At 40.3% G+C, this 22,406-nt stretch overlaps 1 protein-coding gene and 1 non-coding gene across 2 annotated transcripts in view; both read left to right on the top strand.

The window, feature by feature from the left end:
- NBAS (NBAS subunit of NRZ tethering complex) overlaps positions 1-22,406 on the top strand; it is a 388,118-nt gene that overhangs the window by 208,607 nt on the left and 157,105 nt on the right. Inside the window, exons 34-35 of the mRNA XM_055121563.1 lie at positions 924-1,081; positions 1,823-1,912. Coding sequence (XP_054977538.1) covers positions 924-1,081; positions 1,823-1,912 — 248 coding nt within the window. The remainder of the gene's footprint in view (positions 1-923; positions 1,082-1,822; positions 1,913-22,406) is intronic.
- On the top strand, positions 21,618-21,725 carry LOC129400484 (U6 spliceosomal RNA). Its single transcript, XR_008627719.1, has one exon. It is a non-coding gene; the product is annotated as a U6 spliceosomal RNA (small nuclear RNA).

Genomic DNA, 22,406 nt, shown 5'->3' with positions numbered 1-22,406 from the left:
TGCTGAAGGCAGACCAAGGCCACCAGATGAAGAATTTGATCAGTAATTAAAGGGTGATTAATTATCCCATGATGTGATATTCTCTCAAAATTGACTTAGCAGTAATCTTGCTAAAACTGACTTTTCAGGGCCAAGAATGGTATTTGCTGTGCATGTGGCTGACCCAGTCCAGTCCTTGGCCCCCTTGAGTAAAGAGTCAAGGAGGGAACACCAAGTGTGCCCCCCCAAAAAAGGGAATCAAGAGTAAAGTGGTCTTTCTTGGGAGTTGGCCTGAGTATAGACCTGCCATTTTATTACTTGCTGGAGTTTTCTGTAAAATGAATGATTATTTGTGGTTATACGTGATTTCTTGGTACCTTCCACTTAGAGGACTATAAAGTACTTTTAGATATGAAAGCTTAAATATGGAAATTATATATACCTTATATATATATATTATACTGATATATATGAATGTAATATAAATCCAGTCTCCACAATAGTCCAGTGAGTAAGACTTTATTACTACTTTCTCTTTGTAGTTATACAGGAAGTCTGACACTTAGAATTTCCCCAAGCTCACATAGGTGCTTAGTGGCAAGATTGGGCGATATCCTCAGCTCTTCTGAATTCACTTATTTAACATTTTGCCCAAGATCATAGCTGGTAGTTTTTTTGTAAATTGTCAGGTGAGCTAAATTTTAATGGAATTTATCAGAAAAATGATCTGGGGTAGACGTGTGTTTTCAGGACAATAAACCAGCCTAAACTTTCTCTCTCTCTTTTTTTTTCTTTAGATCCTTACATGTGTTTACTTATTGAAAATTATGAATTTTAAGGACTAAGATTTGTCTTGAGCAGAAAGTCACCTCTTTCATGTTAGATTGCGGATATTTCTTCTCATGAAATTCAGGGTTTTTTTTTTTTCCTTGACAATTTTGCAGGTTATTCTAAAAGTTGGGATGTTTGTAGCCAGTTAGGACAATCAGAAGGTTACCAGGACTTGGCTACTCGCCAGGAGCTCATGGCTTTTGCTCTGACACATTGCCCTCCTGGCAGCATTGAACTCCTCCTGGCCGCTAGCAGCTCTCTGCAGACGGAAGTAAGTGTTCCCAACAACGGGAATCCTCAACTGTACAGAGAAATGGGTCTGAGATTTGTATTCAGTATTTTAAAGTAAGTGAGAATTTCAATTTATGGAATGGATGGGGCCTTATCTCATGTTAAAAGGGATTGGAAGATAGTAGTCTAGAAATTGTGCTGGTTTGAGAATAATAAAGGATGATAGGGAGGTGTGAGAAAAATAAAAATCGCAATTAGGAAATAGCTATTGAATATAATGGAGAAAGTTAATATTGTCAAGAATAAAACAGTTAAGAAATGATCTTAAAAAATATAGTTGAAAATGTGTTTTAGAACCATTGGTGGCACCAGTTCTATGGCGGTTCTCTGGAAATAGCTGTGGAGGGGGATGAAGGGCTGTCTTTTTGGCTGAGGTGATGCTCAGGGTGCTAAAATTGATGGGGGTAAAGCTACACAAGGGAGAACAGTGCTATAGGTGCAAAACATTGTTAAAATATACAAAAAATCTAAAATCCACATTTTCTTAGATGTTACTCATTATATGGAGTGTCAGGTTTTTACAGTTGATTTCCACTTCTGAAACCGGTGTCTGCTTGTGGAGCTGTTCATGAAGTCCCAGTGTTACCCAAAATGACGCGTTTTGAAATAGCATTTTTTTTCTCAAAAGAATACTTTTCAAATATTATGATACACTGCGAAGGAGCGGGAAATGAAAAAAAAAAATCTAGTTTCTCGTCATACATCATGTTCTTTTTTTCAGATTCTATATCAAAGACTACATTTCCAGATTCATCCAGAAGGAGGGGAGAGTTCTAATGTTGCGCCGTTAATGTGTAAAGCGTTGCAAGAGGTGAGTCTGAGGAAAACGGAAGTCTGGAAGGCGGCACCTAACCTTACACTTGAGAAGGAAGGGTGTGTGTGTGTGTGTGTGTGTGTGTGTGTGTGTGTGTGTGTGTGTGTGTGTGTGTGTGTGTGTGTGTGTGTGTGTGTGTGTGTGTGTGTGTGTGTGTGTGTGTGTGTGTGTGTGTGTGTGTGTGTGTGTGTGTGTGTGTGTGTGTGTGTGTGTGTGTAAAGCGTTGCAAGAGGTGAGTCTGAGGAAAACGGAAGTCTGGAAGGCGGCACCTAACCTTACACTTGAGAAGGGGTGTGTGTGTGTGTGTGTGTGTGTGTGTGTGTGTGTCCGTGTCCCTGCCTGTGAGTAAACATGGCTTTCCTTTTAAAATTTTATTGTTTCTGAAATATAACATTCTCATAGAACATGCACAAACAAAAAATGTTCTGCTGAATCAGTTATCACAGAGAACACCATGAGACTACATAAAAAAAAAAAGACCTGACGGCCTTATACAAGTGCTCTCTCTTTTTCTCCTCCTCTCTCTCTCTCTCTCTCTCTCTCACACTCGTTAGCTCTCTTGCTCTCTCGCTCACTCGCTCGCTCGCTTTCTCAGTTAAAGTTCTTATCCTTCTCTCTGAAGAAATACCCCTGTCCCAGTTAATCCTCAGAACCTTGAGTTGAGTTTTGTTTTTGTTTTGAGAACTTTAATGCCTTATCCTGTGTGATAGTTTACTTTTTTACATGTTTTTTTTTTCTTGATAGAAATAGTCATGCTTACTATTATGTTTGTGAGATGCATCTGTGCTATTTATTCATAGTTAACTGATGTATAGTAATCAATTGCTCTGTGATGGTTGTTTATTCCTATCCAGTATCTTGACTTTGTTAGTTTTCTCTCTCTCTCTCTCTCTCTCTGTCTCTGTCTCTGTCTCTGTCTCTGTCTCTCTCTCTCTCTCTCTCTCTCTCTCTCTCTCTCTCTCTCTCTCTCTCTTTCCTGTTAAGTCTTTAAGACAGATTGATTAGTGTTTCGATTTGCATTTTTCTGATTATGAGTGAAACAAACATATCTCTGGAGAGGTTTGTCTTTGTGTGGTATCTGTTCTGTTCTTCTGCCCATTTTCTATTGGATTTTTAATCCTTTTCCCTTTTTTATGTAGATTCTCATAAATAAATTTAGTCTGAACCAGATCTATATATATGTCTCAGGATAGTTCATCCTGGGGGAAAAAGGAAGAGGTAGCTTTTAATGTAGAAAAAAGCAGCCTACTTTCTTCTATTCTAAATGGATAAAATAAAAATTATTATCTACTATATAATTTGATTTTGTACTAGATTTTATTAAATGGTAATCCTTACTTTCAAAATGTTATATTCAGTTTTCTAGCAACTATTTTCTTAGACATGCAGCGTGATAGTTTTTATAGTCTTATTATTATTATTATTATTATTATTATTATTTTGGTGCAGAGTCAATTTTGTCAAACTCCAAACTCATTAGTAGTCCTGCACTATATAGTTTCTTGTAGAACTCTGATACAGTCCTTTATTGTGGAATTTGTTGTTAGAAGTCAGGGCAAAGATATTTACCTTTTGCTCAGTCACATACAACTACCCAATTTTGGTAACCATTCCCTATTAACATTCAATTTGAAAAAAACATGTTGTATACACAAGTGTCTCCCCAGCTTAGTATTGAGTGATCCAAGAATATTAAAGACACTTTTATTAAGACTTTGGAGACTTAAAGAAGTTTTTTTTTTCTCTTCTTCTTGAAGAAAAGCGTTCACTTCTGATGACTTCAGAATAGCACCAGTCAATAGAATTAAACATAATGAGAAAAATGGCCTGCATTCCGCTGTCCATTTTGGTTGTTGCTAATTAAATGTAGCTATTGAGTTCTAGAAATAGAGCAACTAAGAAGTCAAAATTTAATTTCATCTGATTTAAGCTCAATGAAGTCGTGACTTGAAACTACTGGCCTGCCACATTGGACGTCACCATTCTGAACCAGCCAGGCATGCAGCAGTTGGAAGGCTGTGCTCTGCACCCACGGAGCAGACCGTGCACTTCTTTTGTTTATGCATCCTTTCTGGATTGAAGCCACAGCTTCCTAGGCCCGGAGAGTTGCCCTTTCGTCTGTTGTGCGCGTTGATCTTAGTGACTGTGCCTCCCCCCTACTGGGTGGCGAGTGTACGGAGTTCTAGGGTATTTTCTCCATGGATCCTGAGTAGTTCTTAGGTTTGCCACTGGTTGTTAGTCAGTATGGGAGGAGTTGGCCATTTGACTCTCTTTCAAGGTCAAATTCTGTTCCTTCTTTCCGTAATATCCTTTTCATAATATCCTCATTAGCCCAGGTTTTAAGTTTTTGAGTGCCTGATCCTGACCACTTGCCCAACCACAACTACTCTCTCTCGCAAACCACATCTCTGTTTCTGACTTTAAACCCGCTGTGTTCAGTCATTTTGGAGTCTCACCATTTTCAGAGTAGGCTCTTTGCCCCGTAGTATGTTTAGCTACAGATTCTCTCTGCCATTGCTACTCCTCTCTGTTTTGTATTCTGGCCATCTTTATTATTTTTTTCTTTAGATAATTTTTAAATGAAGACACCATATCATAGATGTCTTCTTTCAGAGTTGTTGGTGGCAGAGTTCAGGCATACCATGTTCCCACCGCATTCCCAGCACCAGAGTGACCTTCCCTTCACCAGTGTTCCCAGCTTCCCTCCCAGCCCCCACCTTGCTTCCCTGACAGGCAGGTTTCTAAGCTTAGTTGCAGTTGATTCTGTGTTTTAGACATATACATACACATCTCCACATTGGTGTGCTAGGGGACCTTGGCCTCTGCTCACTTTACCTGCCCTCTGTCCACCTCTTTGATACTTCCCTCCCTCTGTTCTTTCCTTCCCTGTCCTTATCATTTCTAAAATCTAGGGTCTAGGGCAATCTAGGTATCGTATTCCTTCTGTGCCTTGCATTTTCTTGACCTTTCATTCTGCATACTGCGGATGAGTGAGATCAATCAGGTATTTGTCTTTTTTTCTTCTGACTTACTTCATTTACCATGCTATCCTCCAGTTCACCCGAGTTGCTGCAAATTACATGATTTTATCTTTATTATCTACTCTTCTGTGGTTGCACATCTGCTTGGTTCCATATCCTTACTCTTGTACTAAACACTACAATGAATGATGATGTGCATATGTCCTTCTGTGTGAGTGTTTTTGTGTGTTGGAGAGAGATATCGAGAAATGGAATTGCTCGGCATATGAGAGATTTATTCTTACTTTCCTGGGAAATCTCTATATTCTTTCCCAAGTGGGTCAACCAGACCATATTCCCACCAGCTGTGGATGATAGTTCTTTTGTCACCACATCCCTTCGACATAGGCTGTTTAGTGTTTTATTTTTCTTTAATAATGTACCATTCTCACTGGTGTGAGATGATACCTAATTGTTGTCTTGATTTGGATTTCCCTGATACTAAGTGATGATGAGCAGTTTTTCATGTGCTTCTGTCTTCTTCAGAGAAGTCTCGTTTCCTCTTTCCCAATTTTGAGAGAATTTTTGGATTTATTTTTGTTGTTGAGCCCTGTGAATGCTATATGTATCTTGGATAGTAGCCCTTTGTCTGGTATGTTGACTGTCTTTCCCATTCAATTGGACATCCTTTAGTTTTTACCCATGCTTCTGTTGCCATAAAGAAGCGCTTTAGTTTGATGCTATCCCATTTGTTTATTTTTGTTTCTTGATTCCTTTGCCAATGGAATCTTATCATTGGTGATACCTTTAAGGTCCAAGTCTATGAGGATTTTGCCTGTGTTTTCCTCAATATATTTAAGGTTCCTGTTCTTATCTCAGTGTTTTTGAGCCACTTGTCATCTTGCTAATCCTTTGATAACATGTAAGCAAAGCTTCCCTTGAGCACTCTTAATTATCCTGTCTTCTTATCTCCTGAGCAGCCTCACATTATTTTGTCAGCATGTATGTGATGTAGTTTGGTGTTGCATAGTATCTTAAAAATCTTTAATATATCTATACTTTCTCTGTGGGCTGGAGTGATAGCACAGTGGGAGGGCATTCATCTTGCATGCAGCCAACCTGTGTTCGATTCCTCTGACCCTCTCGGAGAGCCCGGCAAGCTACCGAGAATATTGCGCCTGCACAGCAGAGCCTGGCAAGCTACCCGTGGTGTATTCGATATGCCAAAAAGAGTAACATTAAGTCTGACAATGAGATAGTACTGGTGCCCGCTCGAGCAAATCGATGAGTAACGGGATGACTGTGACAGTGACAGTGACTTTCTACTAACGGGCTGGAGCTATAGCGCAGCAGGTAGGGCGTTTGCCGTGCACGTGGCCAACCTGGGTTTGATTCTTCCATCCCTCTTGGAGAGCTTGGCAAGCTACCGAGAGTGTCTCGCCCACATGAAAGAGCCTGGCAAGCTACTAATGGAGTATTTGATATGCCAAAAACAGTAACAACACGTATCACAATGGAGGTGTTACTGGTGCCCGCTTGAGCAAATTGATGACCATCGGGATACTTTCTCTGTAAAGTGCTTATCACATACTGAGTGCCTACAAGGTGCTTGCTCAGTTGGAGACTCCTATTGCAAAAAGTTTAGTCTGTGGCAAAATTGAATTCAAAAGTAAATCCCCCCCCCAATAAAAAGAAATAGAAGGAATTCCTTATTAAGTTTCCCATATGTATATGCAGTGCTAACTATTGAGTGCCTGTTATGTTTTACACAATGTACGGGGCATATCTTTCCTCTGCCCGGTATGGAATCGTAGTGTTTTGGCTGAGTTTAGCTTCACAAGCTTATTTTGAATCTCCATCCTTCTTTAGAAATACATGAAAAGCCTTTTGTGACTTCTGGGTTTCCTGTTTTATGATTTTATAATGAAATAGAAAGTGTCAGCCTGCTCCCTCGCTGGTTCTTTGGAGTCGGACACGCTGTGTTTCACAAGTGGGTACATATTGCTCCATTAGACTCTTTTTCAGTAAATGAAGGGGACCACCAGCAGGCCTTTACATATTCCACTTAGAAGGAAAAGGAATTCTTCCAGGATGGCTTTTCTCTCTCCCCCAAGCCCCCCTTTTTAGTGCCTTAAAAGCTTTTCTGTCTTCCTTTGTTCCCTTACAGCAAGTTGTAATAGATCTGGGTCTCATGAAGTGCGAATCCAAACCCCCTGAACAACACATTATGGCTTTGATTCATGAAGCACATTTCAGGATATTATAGCTACTATTATTAGATTAAAATATAGTGCTTAGCTATAAGATGCCATGTGTTACCCATTAACAGTAGATATAATAACCGCATTAAATTTTAACTTGTAAATGAGATTTGACTTGTATGTGTAATATGCTTAATGCTCAAGACTTCCATTATTACTCAGTTGTGAAAATAATGATTTTTATTTTTACATCCAAGCAAAATTAAAGATGTAATTGCTGTGCAGTAGCATTTGCTTTATACAAGTAGAACCTACAAGTTTGAAAATATTGGCTGTTGTCCTTGTTAACAAGATATTTGCTTATAATTGTAGCAGATTTCATAATTTGTGAAAAACTACCAAAAGTACATATTTCTGTTTTTTTCATTAATGTTGGTTATTATGTTTTTTGGATGTAACAGTATTCTACCATTTAGACTATATTAACATTTTGTTTAGCTGAGTATTAGTTATATCACTTAGCTAATGGTTTTTTCCCTAGATAAATCTAATTAGAGTTAGAAAATGGATTATATACAAGGTTCCCATTAAAAAATCATTTTCACTGTGGGAAAACTTGTTATGAACATTTTAAGTGGCTACAGATTTATACAACTGGACTAATTAATGCTTAGGTCTGGGTAAAGACTAAAAATAGAGCTCATTTGAATTGATTAAAATGTTTCAAAATATTTAAATCAAAGCAAACAAAATAACAGTTGTGTTTTGTTTTTTTTCTTTTTTCACTTTTAAAGGGAAGCAACTTATTTTTAAAAACCATTTATGTTGCAGTACCAGGGTTTACAATACCGTTCATCATGCTTTTCATGTGTGCATCCTCCCAGTTCTATACCTGCCACTGAGAGCTGTGTCCCTCCACCAGTGTCCCGAGGACGCCTCCCTGCCCTTCCTTCTGTGGAAAAGCAGTTCTGTGGACAGAAATCTCCCTTTCCGATAATTTTGACCATCTGTTGTTACCTTATGATTTTGTATTCCGTCCATGGGAGAGACCTTTCTTTCATTTTTATTGTGGAGGTGGGGATACCAAACACAGATGAATAGAGCTAAACTCCAAAAATTCCACTGTCACTGTCACTGTCATCCTGTTGCTCATCAGTTTGCTCGAGTGGGCACCAGTAACGTCTCCATCGTGAGACTTGTTGTTACTGTTTTTGGCATATCGAATATGCCATGGGTAGCTTGCCAGGCTCTGCTGTGTGGGCGAGATACCCTGGGTAGCTTGCCAGGGTCTCCAAGAGTGGGGGAGGAATTGAACCTGGGTCGGCTTCATGCAAGGCAAACCCCCCACCCGCTGTGCTATTGCTCCAGCACCAAAAATTCCACAAAAATTGTAAATAAATGTTAAGTTGATAGGATGATTTCCAAGTGCTGGATCTCTTTATTTTAATAAAAGGAGAGAGAATTTCAGAATATCATTTTCCGACATACCTTAATTATCTTGTAATTACTGTTAAAATTTGGGGGGCTGTTGTTTCTGTTCCCAAGTGGTGCTTGAGTGGCCTGATCCTGATGGTTTGAGGGGCCATAGGGGCCCTCTTGACAGTGCGCAGGAGCCCCCCTCTCCGCCTGGTGGTTTAGGAAGGGAAGGGAAGTTGGGCAGCAGTGCTGGGAGGGGCTGGGGGCCCTGCTGGCATGTTTTCCTGTTCTTTGATCTTTCATCCGGGTTCGAATATTTTTAATTTTGAAAAACAAAAGAATTGAGATATGAAATATCTATGATAAAACAGTAGCATTTGTTACCTTCTGCTAACTATCCATGTTTTCTTGTCATCTTTTTTTCTTTCCTAAAAAATGAGAATTGTTTTATCATTTATATATAAATAGATTTATGTGTGTACATATACTACTTCCCTCACCACCCATCCTTGAATAGTCTTGCTTGAAGATAAGCATTTTTTTTTAGCTTATGTATATGTATATTTTTATCAGATCTTTTCCAAGTGCAGACAGCTTTTCTGTCTGTCCTCTGCTCTTTGAGGTTTCTTTGCTTCTGAAATAAAGTTAAATTCATAGGGCAGCTCTCACTGGAACCCTCTTTCCCAGTGTTTGTCACAGAGAGTGTCACAGAGACAGGAGAGTGGTCTTTGCACGCAGATGCTGCAATTTACTTATCTTTTCCCGTGTTCCTAGACTTTTATACTCTTGTACAACTTTCCTTATTTCAGACTGAAATGTGCTGACAGTTCTATTTGCCCATCTTCGCATGGTGAAGCTACTGTTATTTTTAGATAAAATGGGAGAAGCAGGCTCCTGTTTCCTTGTGCCTTGTCCTCCCCATCTTTCTTTCAGTGCTGACTGAGCCTTGTGATGTCAGCATGTCCTGGGGATCTCAGTACCCCTTCACTAGATTTTGCTGTGTTAGTTTTTGCAACCTTGCCTGACGAGTGTTGTCTGTGGGGCAGAGTTTACAGCAGCGGTGATGCCAGGAGACTGGTGGAGAGCACTGTGCCCACAGAACCTCACAGTACCTCTTTCTGCTCCCATGGCTCCCCGTCTCAATGAGACGTGAGGCAGGGCCACACTCAGCTCGTGGTCATGCTTGTGAGATGATGTTTCTTAGTTGACAGCATCATCATTCGCAGCCTGTGTCTTGTAGTTTTGATCACAGATGTCTGTTCCTCACAAAGGTTTAACTAGGTTGCTTTAATTTAATTTTTTTCCCACCACACTATCAGAATCTCAGGCTTTCTTATTTACACCTGGATCTGGCTCAGGGCCCAAACAGTTCTAAAATATTTGGATCATTTTCTTTAGGGTTAGGGGATTTCAGTAAGAAAGATAAGAAAGATCCAGAAAAGCTGATAAAAAATAAACGGCTCTTGAGGTATGATCAGGACAAATGACTAGCCCTAAAATAAATTTTGCCCAACGCTACCTAAAGGTTGCCACAAGTTTAGCAGCAAGTGTTCCTGGGTGAACTAAATACAAGAAACAGGCAGAAGAGGAATTCTGGGGAGTAGATGAAAAAGAACAGGATCTTTATCATCTCTTCAACTAAGAGTTGGTCACCCCATGTAAATATTTAACTTGTATTCATCTACTCATTTTCTAGGTGATCTCAACAATGTTTTTTGGTAGGGTAGCTCCCACACCTGGCTCTGCTTAGGCCTAACTCCTGACTCTACTCAAAGACCACCCTTGGGAGAACACATTTGGTACCCGGGATCTAGCCAAGCTTGCCTGCATGCCAGGCAAGTTACTTACCCACTGAGTTTTCTCTCCAGCTCCTGATCCCAATAAATATAACTGAAACACCAACTCTATGCTGCTGATTCCCTACTTTGTAACTGTGGTCCTGGTTTTCTGTATTCCAGACTTGTGTGTAGAGCTACCAGTCTGACCTGTGTGTATGTATATTTCCTGTATGTTTATATCATAGATGTCTGTCTCAATTAAACCCAATATTTTTTTTTCTGGATTTTTTTTTTTTAATTTAGGTTTTAATTGAGTCACCGTGAGAACAGTTACAGGGCTTTTAGGATTGAATCTCAGTCATACTATGCTCAAACACCCATCCCTTCACCAGTGCACATGTTCCACCACCAAACCCCCCTACCTGTGGGGGCATACCCCCTTCCCACTCCTCCTCTGCCTGTGTGGCAGATGATTTTCACTGTACTCTTTCTTACTTTGACTACATTCAATTTTCGACAGGAAACTCACTATCATGAATTGGAGTTTTCCCCCCAACAGTCAGACCTTGTCGGAATGGCATCATTAGATTGTATGTTTTCTGTTGTTGGTAACAAAGAGCATATGATGTTGCACGGTTGAGAAAGTGGCCGCCCAGTTTTGGAATTCTGGTATTAAGTCCAGAGGTATTTCTGCCAGCAGCCGCTGCATTCCGAGATTGGATTCTGTGGCACTGGGATCATGGCTGTTCAGGAGCGGAGGAGCTGTTCATGGGCAGCCATTTGGGGTCTCATTTGGGCAGGAGGCAGGGCTGGTTCTGCCTCCCCCATCACAAGATTCCCCATGCATCCCGTCCCATCACTGCAAACTCTTACCTCTCTGTCCAATTGGTTTTGAACGGTGGCGGTCCCCATGCTGTCGCAGGGGGGAAAAGGCCAAGGGACAGAAACCCTTCCCCTCCCGGGGCTGCATGGGGCCATAGCTTAGTTCAGAGTCCAGGAGTATATCTGCCAGCAGCCGCTGTGTTCTGAGAGTGCTTTCTGTGCCTCTGGGATAATGGACGCTCAGGGGTGGCGGAGCCATTCCTGAGCATATATTTTGTATATCAGGAAAGGTTGTGCGGTTTGAAGATATCCCAGTCCCACATACCAGAGCCATGTTAGTAGAAACTCAGTGTCGCTGGAACTCCATCTGGAGAAGGCGCGCTGGCTGTACCTTTTCCGTCTGGTACCCCGGTGTTGTTGGCCCGGTCTGGGGTCTGGAGCATTCTCCAGCTTTCGGTGCCTGCTGGAACGACCTGGATTCTTCACTGTTGGTTGTGGCAAGATGGTGTGACTTCCAGCAGCCAGGGCGAATTGGAAACTGGGCTGGTGCCGCCCTGTTCCAGTGCCCACCACCCACGTAAACCCAAGATTTTTATTCCCTTTCCCTCACTGTCCTTTTTTTCTCCCCCAGCCTCCCTTAATTCTCTTTCTTCCTCTTTTTAGGAAATGGTAGTTCCATCTCTTCAGTTATTCACTTAATAAACCATATTATCATCCTTGATTCTTTCTCCTACATGACCCATCCTATCAGGGAATCCTGTTGACTCTGCCTTTCCCTAGAATTGGAACTGGAATTGAACTGTATTTCAGTGTTGTCACCCTGTTCTATGTTGTCACCTAGAATTTCTCAGTGGTGTTTGATAGTCTCCTGACATCTGCTCTCTGCCTTGCTCTGGCAGTCTGCTTCGTCGGTAAGACAGGCAGAATGATTCTTTAAAAATATGGCACTGCCAGAGAGATAGTACAGGAGTTAAGAAACTTGTTTTACACAACTAATCCAGGTTTAGTCTGTGGCATTGCATATGTTCTTCTGAGTACTGCTAGGAGTGAGCCCTGAACAGAGAGCCAGGAGTAAGTCCTGAGCAGCTAAATATGTGCCCTCATCCACTTCCCCCACCAAAGAAATAATTTTATGATAGATCAAAGACAACAAGACCAAACATAAATAATACTACAACAAGCTAAAAAGTTTTTGCCCAAAGCTATAATTGAAAAAAAGACATTTCCATGGCAGTTAAAAAAAGAATCTTGGGCTAAAATTGAAATATACCCTTCCAAATGGGAAAAATACTTGGATGCCATACATACATCAGTAAAAGGACTGTTATGTAAGACATGTAAAATACTCACTAAAGGTCAACTAGAAAAACTAATAGCCCAATCAAAAAATGGGAGAGGAGATAAATAAACACCATCTTGAAGAGGAATTGCAAATGGCCAGTAGAAATATGAAAAAGTGTTCACTGTAGTGGGACTGGCTTATATCACAAAGACTGGAACCACCAATATTGGTAGGAATATGATGAAAAGCAACTCTATTTCACTGTTGGTGGGAATATTATGTGGTTTATTTTCTTTGGAAACTAGGATGAAAACTTCTTTAAAATGAATAGAACTTGAATGGGACTTTAAAAAACTGCATGATCTCACAGTGCCACATTTTTAAAGAATGTGTGTGTGTATATGTATATATTTATATCATCACTGTCATCATCACTGTCATCCCATTGTTCATTGACTTGCTGGAGCGGGCACTAGTAACATCTCCATTGTGAGACTTGTTGTTACTCTTTTTGGCATATTGATCGTGCCACGGGTAGCTTGCCAGGTTCTGCCGTGCGGGTGAGATACTCTCGGTAGCTTGCCAGGTTCTCCGAGAGGGGCGGAGGAATCGAACCTGGGTCGGCTGCATGCAATGCAAACACCCTACCCGCTGTACTATTGCTTCAGCCTACATATATATATATACACACACAAACAAGAATATAGGCCATTTCAACTGATGCCAAACCCTAGGCCTTTGATCACAGAGCTGATATGAGCAAGAAGAGGAGCAGAGAGGAAGGAAGCTGACTAGAAGTGAATAGGACAGTGGTGGAGGGTCTTGGGAACTTCGGTGGTGATGAGGTGTGCAATACCTCTGTATATCTAAACCATGAAAGTTAACACTACTGTAACTTATTGAGACTATAATAAAAAGGCAATACCTTAAAAATGTGTATAAATATAATGTATGTGTATATGTATATCTTATCTGTTATCTATCTACCTATCTATATATGGGACATGGCAAATCGTGCCATGCTTCTTAAAGAAGTAGAACTTTAAAAAAAATTTGGGTCAAATGGGAGCTCAATTTCTAACTTTTTGAGAATCGTCCATATTGTTTTCCAAAAGGGCTGAACCAGTCGGCATTCCCACCAGCAGTGAAGGAGAGTCCCTTTCTCCCCACATCCACGCCAACACCGGTTGCTTTTGTTTTTGGGGATGTGGGCCAGTCTCTGTGGTGTGAGATGATATCTCATTGTTGTTTTGATCTGCATCTCCCTGATGATTAGTGATGTTGAACATTTTCTCATGTGCCTCTCAGCCATTCGGATTTCTTCTTTGGAAAAGTTTCTGTTCATTTCATCAGCCCATTTTTTGATCGGGTTGGCAGTTTTCTTCTTGTGGAGTTCAACCAGTGCATTGTATATCCTTGTTATCAACCCTTTATCGGATGGGTACTGCATAAATATCCTTTCCCATTCTGTAGACTGTCTTTGTATTTTGGTCACTGTTTCTTTTGAGTTGCATAAGCTTCTTAGTTTGAGATAGTCCCATTTATTTATCTTTGTTTTCACTAGCTTAGCCAGTGGCGTGTCAGCTTTGAAGACACCTTTGGCTTCAATGTCGTGGAGGGTTTTGCCGACCTTATCTTCAATGTACCTTAGGGATTCTGGTCTGATGTTGAGGTCTTTAATCCAGTTTGATCTGATTTTTGTACATGGTGATAGATGGAGGTCTAAGCCCATTTTTTTGCATGTAGCCGTCCAGTTTTGCCAGCACAGTTTGTTAAACATGCTTTCCTTGCTCCACTTCACATTTCTTGCTCCCTTATCAAAGATTAGATGATCATATATTTGGGGGTGTATGTCAGAGTATTCAACCCTCCCATTTGACCCAGCAATACCACTCCTGGGAATATATCCCGGAGAGGCAAAAAGGTATAGTAGAGATGACATCTGCATTTCCATGTTCATTGCCGCTCTGTTCACAATAGCCACAATATGGAAAAAACCAGAGTGCCCGAAAACAGATGATTGGCTAAAGAAACTCTGGTATATTTACACAATGGAATACTATGTAGCTGTCAGGAAACATGAAGTCATGAAATTTGCATACAAGTGGATCAACATGGAAAGTATCATGTTGAGTGAAATGAGTCAGAAAGAAAGAGACAGACATAGAAAGATTGCACTCATATGTGGAATATAATGTAACTGAGAAGTACAAGTTGGCAACGATGCAACTTCTGGCAGATATCTCTCTGGACTTAGTTACTAAAATACTAAATTACAGAAACCCAAAACTGAGAGGCCGCTAAGTGTGGTCACTCGACCTCATACCTCTTCATCCTCAGCAATGGAAAACAAATTATCTAATGCTTCCTTTTCAGCAGGTCTGACTTTAGGGGAGAGACTCTCCAAACAATAATAGTGAGTTTTGTTGAAATATTGTATGCAATCAAAGTGAAAGTAAAGTGAAATTTATTAGTTACACAGGCCGGGGGGGGGGGCTTGGGGGGGGCTAGGGGTGTGGGGGGTTGGGGTGTGAGGGGGCGGGGTGGAGCTATACTGGGATTCTTGGTGGTGGAATATGAGCACTGGTGAAGGGATGGGTATTCGAGCATTGTATAACTGAGATTTAAACCTGAAAACTTTGTAACTTTCCACAATAAAAAATTAAAAAAAAAATTTTGGGTTGGAGTGATAATACAGTGGATGTTTGCCTTGCATAAAGCTGACCTGGGTTCGATTGTTGCTCCGCAATCCCTCTAGGAGTCACTCCTGAGCACGGAACCAGGAGAAAGCCCTCAGTACTGTCAGGTGTGCTCAAAAACAAACAGAAAAAATTAAAGACACAGGCGATACTTTATCAAGAACATCCATGATTTATTGTCCCTTTCTTTGACTTCATTTCTTCTCTTTTCCTAACTCTCCTTCCCGCCATACACATATTTCTTTTGCTTTTTTTAAGACTTTACTTAAACTCTGGTTTACAGTTGTTCATAAAACAGTCGTTTTTCAAGTATTCAGTGTTCCAACACCAACCCCAGTGTCATCTTCTCTTCGCCTTGGCCCAGGTTCTCCCCTTTCCCCCCACCCCTAAGCCTGCTCCCTTAGCAGGCACAAAATATTTTATATTGCTTGATATGACACAATACAATTACCGAAAAATACTTATGTAAAAGAAAATTTGGGAGAATTGTTGTGTCTCGCAGCAGGGTTATTAAAGTCATTGTCTGAGGGTTCACTGAGCTGTTTGTTGCTAGCTGAGCCTTCTGTGTTACTGCTTGCTGAGCTTAGTGAGTATCTGTGCTTCCCCCCCCCCCCCCCCCCCCCCGCTTGATGTGCTCCTGCTGGGCTCTCCGTACTGTGGAATCGCAGGCGGCCTTGAGCTCCAGGAGCTCTGGGGTCTGCAGGCAGCTGTTGGCCCACCGCTCTCCCGAGGGTGCCCCGGGGCTTTCAGCCTGAGGGATGGTGTACCTGTGAGCTTCACTGGCTTGGCTTGCATCAGTTTGGAGATTAGTCCCGAAGCTGGTGGTGGCTGTGGGATGTGGGTGTGGCTTCTGGGACTTACAACAGTGGGGGTGGGGGGAGACTGTCCCCACCCCGAGAAGACCCCAGAGTTTTGAGCTGAAAATCACTGGACCTGGGAGTTTGGGCTGCTTGTTTTTTTTTCTCTGCAGAGATTAGTTGTGAAGAAATGAAGTTGGGCTGTTTATATGCAAAACATTTCTTTTTTTTTTTGCCTCAGATTTCAGTCATTTTTATTTATTTATTCTTTAAACATTTCCAGAAACTTCTACATCTGGGTCATTGTATTTTCGCAGTATTCCACCTGGAATGTTCTTACCCAAATATAAAAGTGGCTTGTCTTCCTTCAGGTTTCTTCTCAAATATTTTTTCAATGAGAATTTTGATTTCTGTAACACATTGTTTTGTTCCTCATTGTCTAGTTTTTCTTTCTAATTCTTGTCATATCATTTTTATGGTACAGTTCTGACATTCTTTATATCTCGCCTATGTTGGAATGTAAGCTTTTTGGCAAGAGAAGTATGCTTGCTCATTGCTCTATTTCACCATGTAGAGCAATATCTGTCACTTTTATATTTGATGTCAAATATAAATATTTGTTGAAAATAGATAAATAAGAAGAATGTATATGAGGATATGATAAGTGGGGATAAATAATTATATTGTAGACAAATAACTTTTCAGTCCATAGGTTCAATTGCAAATTGCATTTTCGGCCTTTCTTCACTAACGTCCGTTTTTCAAAAGCAGGAACTATTTTCATAATCATCATGGTAACCTTGTTGTCCAGTACCTGGTCTTAAATGTAGGAGTAGGCGCGGCAGAAATATTCATTAGGTGAAGTTACTTTGTGGGTCCATTTAGAACTCACAGTCACTTACCAAAAGTCTTTAAAAAATTGAAAAAAGAAAATTTAAAAAAATTACTTCTTACACCTCTGCTTTTTTCTAATGTCTTAACCTTTTGGACTAATCATAGTCCAGACATTGTAGGGTACCTAGGAAGACATTAGTCTCTGAACATGCCTGAGATAATTACCCGATTTTGGGTGTGTGTCAGGGGTGTCTGTGTGCGTGTGTGTGTGTGTGTGTGTGTGTGTGTGTGTGTGTGTGTTCATTTATGTACACCCGCAAGTATTCAGTTTTCTGGTGAAAGGACTCATCTTTCACCAGCTGTATGGGATTCATGACTCTCAAAGGGAAACAGTTCTCTGATTGTAACCTGGTCGATTTAATTATCAGATGATTTGCAGCAGAGTCAGACTTTAGAGTAATTTGCTCCATGAGATATTTTTCTATGGTTTCTTCTCACTGACACTTCTAAAGGCTTTATCAGCGGTGAAAGAATAATTTTGGGGGGGTAATGTCTTAAGTCTTTATTCAAACACTATGATTTACAAAGTTGTTCACAATATGGTGGTTTCAGGTACTGACTATTCCAGTACCAGTCCCACCAGTGTGCTCTTACCTCTAGGTTTCACTTGCTTGTTGGGACACGCATCTCATTATAGTGCGGGTAAAGTCATGGCTTGGGGGTTTACTGAGCTGTTAGGTGCGAGCTGGGCTGTCTGTGTTATTGTTTCCATTCACTGAGTCTAGGCGCCTTCTCCTCAGTGTTCCCATCTACTATTCTTGCTTCTTCTGGGCTGTCAGCTCTGTAAAGTTTGGAGGAGCTGCATGTGTGTCCGCATGGTTCGGGTGCTTTGGCGCTTTGGCGATTGACTGCAGGTGTCTCTCTGGCATCTCACCAGGAGCAGTCATGAGGCTGAGCCGTTTCCTCTGGCAGTGGCAGGAGCCGTATGTGGAGTGGAAGACTGGCCCTGGGGCAGGGCAGGGTCTCAGTCTGGCCCCATCCCTGGCTAAGGCTGCAGAGACCTGGGCCTGGTAGCTGTCGGGCCTTCCTGGGGCACGTCAGCCGCTGGTGTCGCTCTGAGATGAGTCCTGAAGCTGAACCATTTCTCTGGCAGTGGCGGGAGCCGGATGGGGCTGGGTAGCCTTTGGCAGAACCAGGAGTTGGTCAGTCCCCATCCTGCCTAGGGTCTGGAAGATCTTTAAGAATATTATTCTTGGGGCTGGGGCGATAAATAAAATTTGCTACAAGCAATAGGTGCAGGGAAGTACTTTGGGTTAGATACTTGTGTATTGGAGAAGAAGAGATAGTGATTGAACACAGTATGAATCTCTCATTTCAGTCCTCTCCTAGTCCTTGTAGAACCAGCTCAGTGTACAGGAGGGCAACAGCTTTCTCAGAAATTAAACCTTATATTGCCAGATACCAGAGAGATATTATGCTGAATATATTATTCATTATAGTAATTGAGTAACAAAAATTGTTTCTGTTAGCGAGTCTTGACATGGGAAGCTATTTTGGAATTGGTGAGCCTCTTTGGAAATGGTGTCTGTTGTAGGATGTGAAAATGTTGTTAGTGCTTAGTAACTTAACCTTTTTTAGCTGTGTAATACACTTGACATTAATCAGATTTCATGTTAAATTTTATGCTGGGAGTTGTTGATTTGGTTTTGGGAATTAATCTATTTTTGCTGTTATACACTCTAAATTAATTAGCAATGTGCAGCTCTGAATATAAAAAGTGTCAGTAGTAATCATTTTGGGAGTGAATTTTGCCTAACCTCTTTTTTCCTTTCCTCATTATATGAAGTTGAAAGAAAAACCATTTTCTTCATTAATGACTCTGGTTACACTAAAATCTTAGTAGACTGCCCCCAAATTAAATTTTTCTCTGGTCCAAATGAACCTGTTGTTTTTCTTTGTCTTTTGTAATTCTCTTTAGGGGCAATTTCTTATAGAAAACCATTTATCCTGTGCATTTCGAGCCTTGTAAATTTTATCTTCTGAAACAAACTTGTGAGTTTTATATTTTAATTTTCTATCTTAAGCCAACTTACCCCATATGGACAGAAGTAAAGTTTAGAGTTTTTAATGAGATAGAATAGCTTTTTTTATAGCCTGATTTTTTTTATATCTTTCAGCTGATTTGATTTTCTTCTGAAGTTTTATTCTGTTTAAGTACCATATTTTTCAAACTGTGTTTACATTTTTAGTTCTATACTTGAATTACTTGATGATATTCAAATCATTCAGTAAACCCTCTCAATTAAGAAGATTTTAAAGATGAACAGGAATTGAAAATGTGACTTGAAATTCTATTTGAATAACATTTAGCTACTGTAGGCACAACATATTAGTCTTTAGAAAATGCATCCTAAAACATTTAAACAATGCAGTAAAGCAAGATTCCTTACACTTATCCCCAGATCCTAACTACAAATTAGGGTTGATAAAATACTCTGAACATACAGTTTTTGCTGCGGAAAGCTATAGTTTTATTGGGAAGTGACAAACAATAAAAAGCACAATTATCAGACCAGAGAGATAGTACAGGGGTTAAAGCAAGCATTCATGATTCACCAAACGCTGCTGGGAGCAATCCCTGAACACTAGCAGGGTGGGGTCCCCGAATCACAAATGAAAACAAAAATCACAATATAAAGAGATGTACATTAGCAGTTTATATAATATTACGAGTACATGGTAGAGGAATATATTTTCTTTATCAGGATTCAGCTCATAGTAAAATATTACATATTAAAGAAAATAGGGAAGAACATTTTTGTGACTTTAGGAAAAATTGATTTTACAATTCTTTAAAATAAGAGCCTAAAGTTGAAAAAAAAAGTCAGCCATGTAAGTCGGGCTAATAAAAAATTTACGAGTTTCTATCAAGCAAAAGACTGCTTAAAGATACTGAAAAAAAAAAAAAACCCAGTATGTTGAGTAATAAAATTTGTAATTTCTTTTTCTAATATGGGATGTTATGAAGAATTCTTAAGACCGAAGAGACAGTACATTGGGTAAGGTGCTTGCCTTGCATACGACCAGTCCTGGCATCTCAAATGGTTCCTCCAAGCACTGCCAGGAGTGATTCCTGAGTGCAGAGCCAGGAGTAACCTCTGAGCATTGCTGGATGTGACCCAAAAACAAAATAAAAAAACAATAAAATAAAAATAATTATTATACATAAATGAGAAAAACAACCAAAAGAAAAGTGTGCAAAAGATTTGTGCAACTTCTTCACAGGAAGAACATAGTGACCAAAAATAAATGTAAGTATTTTATTTCATTAGTCACTGGAGAAGTGCAAATTAAAACTTCCAGAAGATAACCTTTACATACTCCTGGAACTGCTAAAATGAAAAAGACATGAGGGGCCGGAGCGATAGCACAGCGGGTAGGGCGTTTGCCTTGCACGCAGCCGACCCGGGTTCGATCCCCGGCATCCCATATGGTCCCCCAAGCACCGCCAGGAGTAGTTCCTGAGTGCAAAGCCAGGAGTAACCCCTGAGCATCGCTGGGTGTGACCCAAAAAGGAAAAAAAAAGAAAAAGACATGAGAAATACTAGGTGTTACCATAGATGCAGAAAAACAGACTTTTAATTGTAGGTTAGGATGAAATTTAGTATAATGGTTTTTCAAAAATATTTGGCAGTATTTATTAAATCTGTTTATATGAATATTGAATATCTACTAAATTTATATACAAACAAATGCATATGTTCATCAAAAGATGATTACTTGCATGCGCAGGGCAGCACTATTGATAACTCCAAATTAGAATTTTTCAAATAATATGAAGAATAATGTGAAGAATAAATGAAATTAAAATCAATATAAATTTGTGAGTAACATTACTAGCATGTCAGACACTGTAAATTCCAGACTACGTGTTACCCTGCATCAAGAATAAAGGACAAATCTTAAGGCCACCTATCTTTAGGCTCAACTTACTGGATCTGTAATTTTCTTCCAGATTTTCTGATACCTACATTCAGCGTTAAATTGTACAAGCCAGTAATGACCTTATCAAAGTCTTTTCTCAGTAACCTAACAGTAGTAGATATTTCTTAGTGATATGGTCTATGATTCTTAAATATGAAAAGCAAGATTTTCTGATGTAACCGTCAGTAAAAGGTATTTCTTACATCTTTCTTGTTGGACTTTTTGATACTGGTCCTCTACTCATTTCTTCCTCAGCAACCCGTTGTGCTCTCTTTGACCTTCACTGCATCTGATCTGTACAGACCATTAGCATTTGCTCCGTGCCTGATAGTCCTGTCCCCACTCCCTTCTGATCTTCACTCAGACCCAGCTGGTTACCATCAACTTTCTTCCTTAGATGACTAGATTTAGAATCATCAAATTTCTCTGCATTTGTGACTTAATTAGGATCTTTACAGCTTTGGATGAATTAGAAAAATATACAATGTGTGCATGTAGGTGGAATGGTAACCCATGTATTTCTGGTATCATCTGCAATTCAATCCCTGATTATTTTAAACTTGAACCAGTATAGCAATAGTGCATTTTTGTGACTGGATTAACAGTTCTGAAACATGAGTCTGGTTATATAACTTTTTGTTTAGTGATTTTGGGTGGCCCCTCACCTGTCAGGGTCACACTGGAGGTGCTTTGGCGTAGTGTCTTGTCTGTGTAACTCCTGTCTTCACCTCGTCCCTAGGTCCTGCCTTATTTTGTGTGTGTATTTTTTATATTTTCAAGTTCCTTCAATTTGCCATTTTTTTCCCATACCTTTTATTTTCCCACAAGCCAGGCTTTTCAGTAGTATTTGCTGAGTAGGTGAATAAATTTTTGTCCCCTAACTGTATCCTAAAAGTAATTAAAAGATACAGTTAAGAGTGCAGCTTACTGTAGTCACTTCAGCAGCACATATACTAAAATTGGAATGATACAGAGAATATAAGCATGTTTCCTGCGCAAGGATGACATGCAAGTTTGCCGAAGCTTTCTATATTTTAGGTTCATCTACACAATGGAATACGGTACAGCTGTTAGGATAGAGAAGGGACCAGTATGAAAAGAATAGTTAGAAATAATCATGCTGGACAAGAACTGAATGTTGAAAGTAGGTGAAGGGATATACATGATATACATGTGATATACATGTTATCCTTTCAGTATTGTATTGCAAACAGTAATGACCAAAGGGGAGGAGAGAGAGAGAGGGGTGGGGAGGGAGGGAGGGAGGGAGGGAGGGAGGGAGAGAGAGAGGAGGGAAGGAGGGAGGAGAGGGAGGAAAAGTATCTGCACAGAGGTGGGTGTGGGGAGGTGGGGTGCTGAAGGGAAACTGGAAAATGGACACTAGTGAAGGGACGGATGTTGCAACATTATATGACTGAAACCAAATAATGGATAACCTTGTAACTCTGTATCTCACTGTGATTCAATGAAAAAAAGTTTTTTGAAAGTGGTGCTTACTGGGGCTGAAGAGATAGTATAGCAGGTAAGGTGTTTGCCTTGCACGCGGCTGACCCGGGTTCGCACCCCGGCACCCCATATGATCCCCCAAGCACCACCGGAGGTGATCCCTGAGTGCAGAGCCAGGAGTAACCCATGAGTATTGCCCCAGGTGTGACCCAAAAAGCCAAAGATACATAAATAAAAAGTGTTGCTTACTGTACACTTTATGTATATTTATA

Source organism: Sorex araneus, chromosome X (genome assembly GCF_027595985.1).
Source record: "Sorex araneus isolate mSorAra2 chromosome X, mSorAra2.pri, whole genome shotgun sequence".
Taxonomy (NCBI): Eukaryota; Metazoa; Chordata; class Mammalia; order Eulipotyphla; family Soricidae; genus Sorex; species Sorex araneus.
Note: the sequence above shows the minus strand (reverse complement) of the source record. Positions and strands in the feature narration are given on the sequence as shown.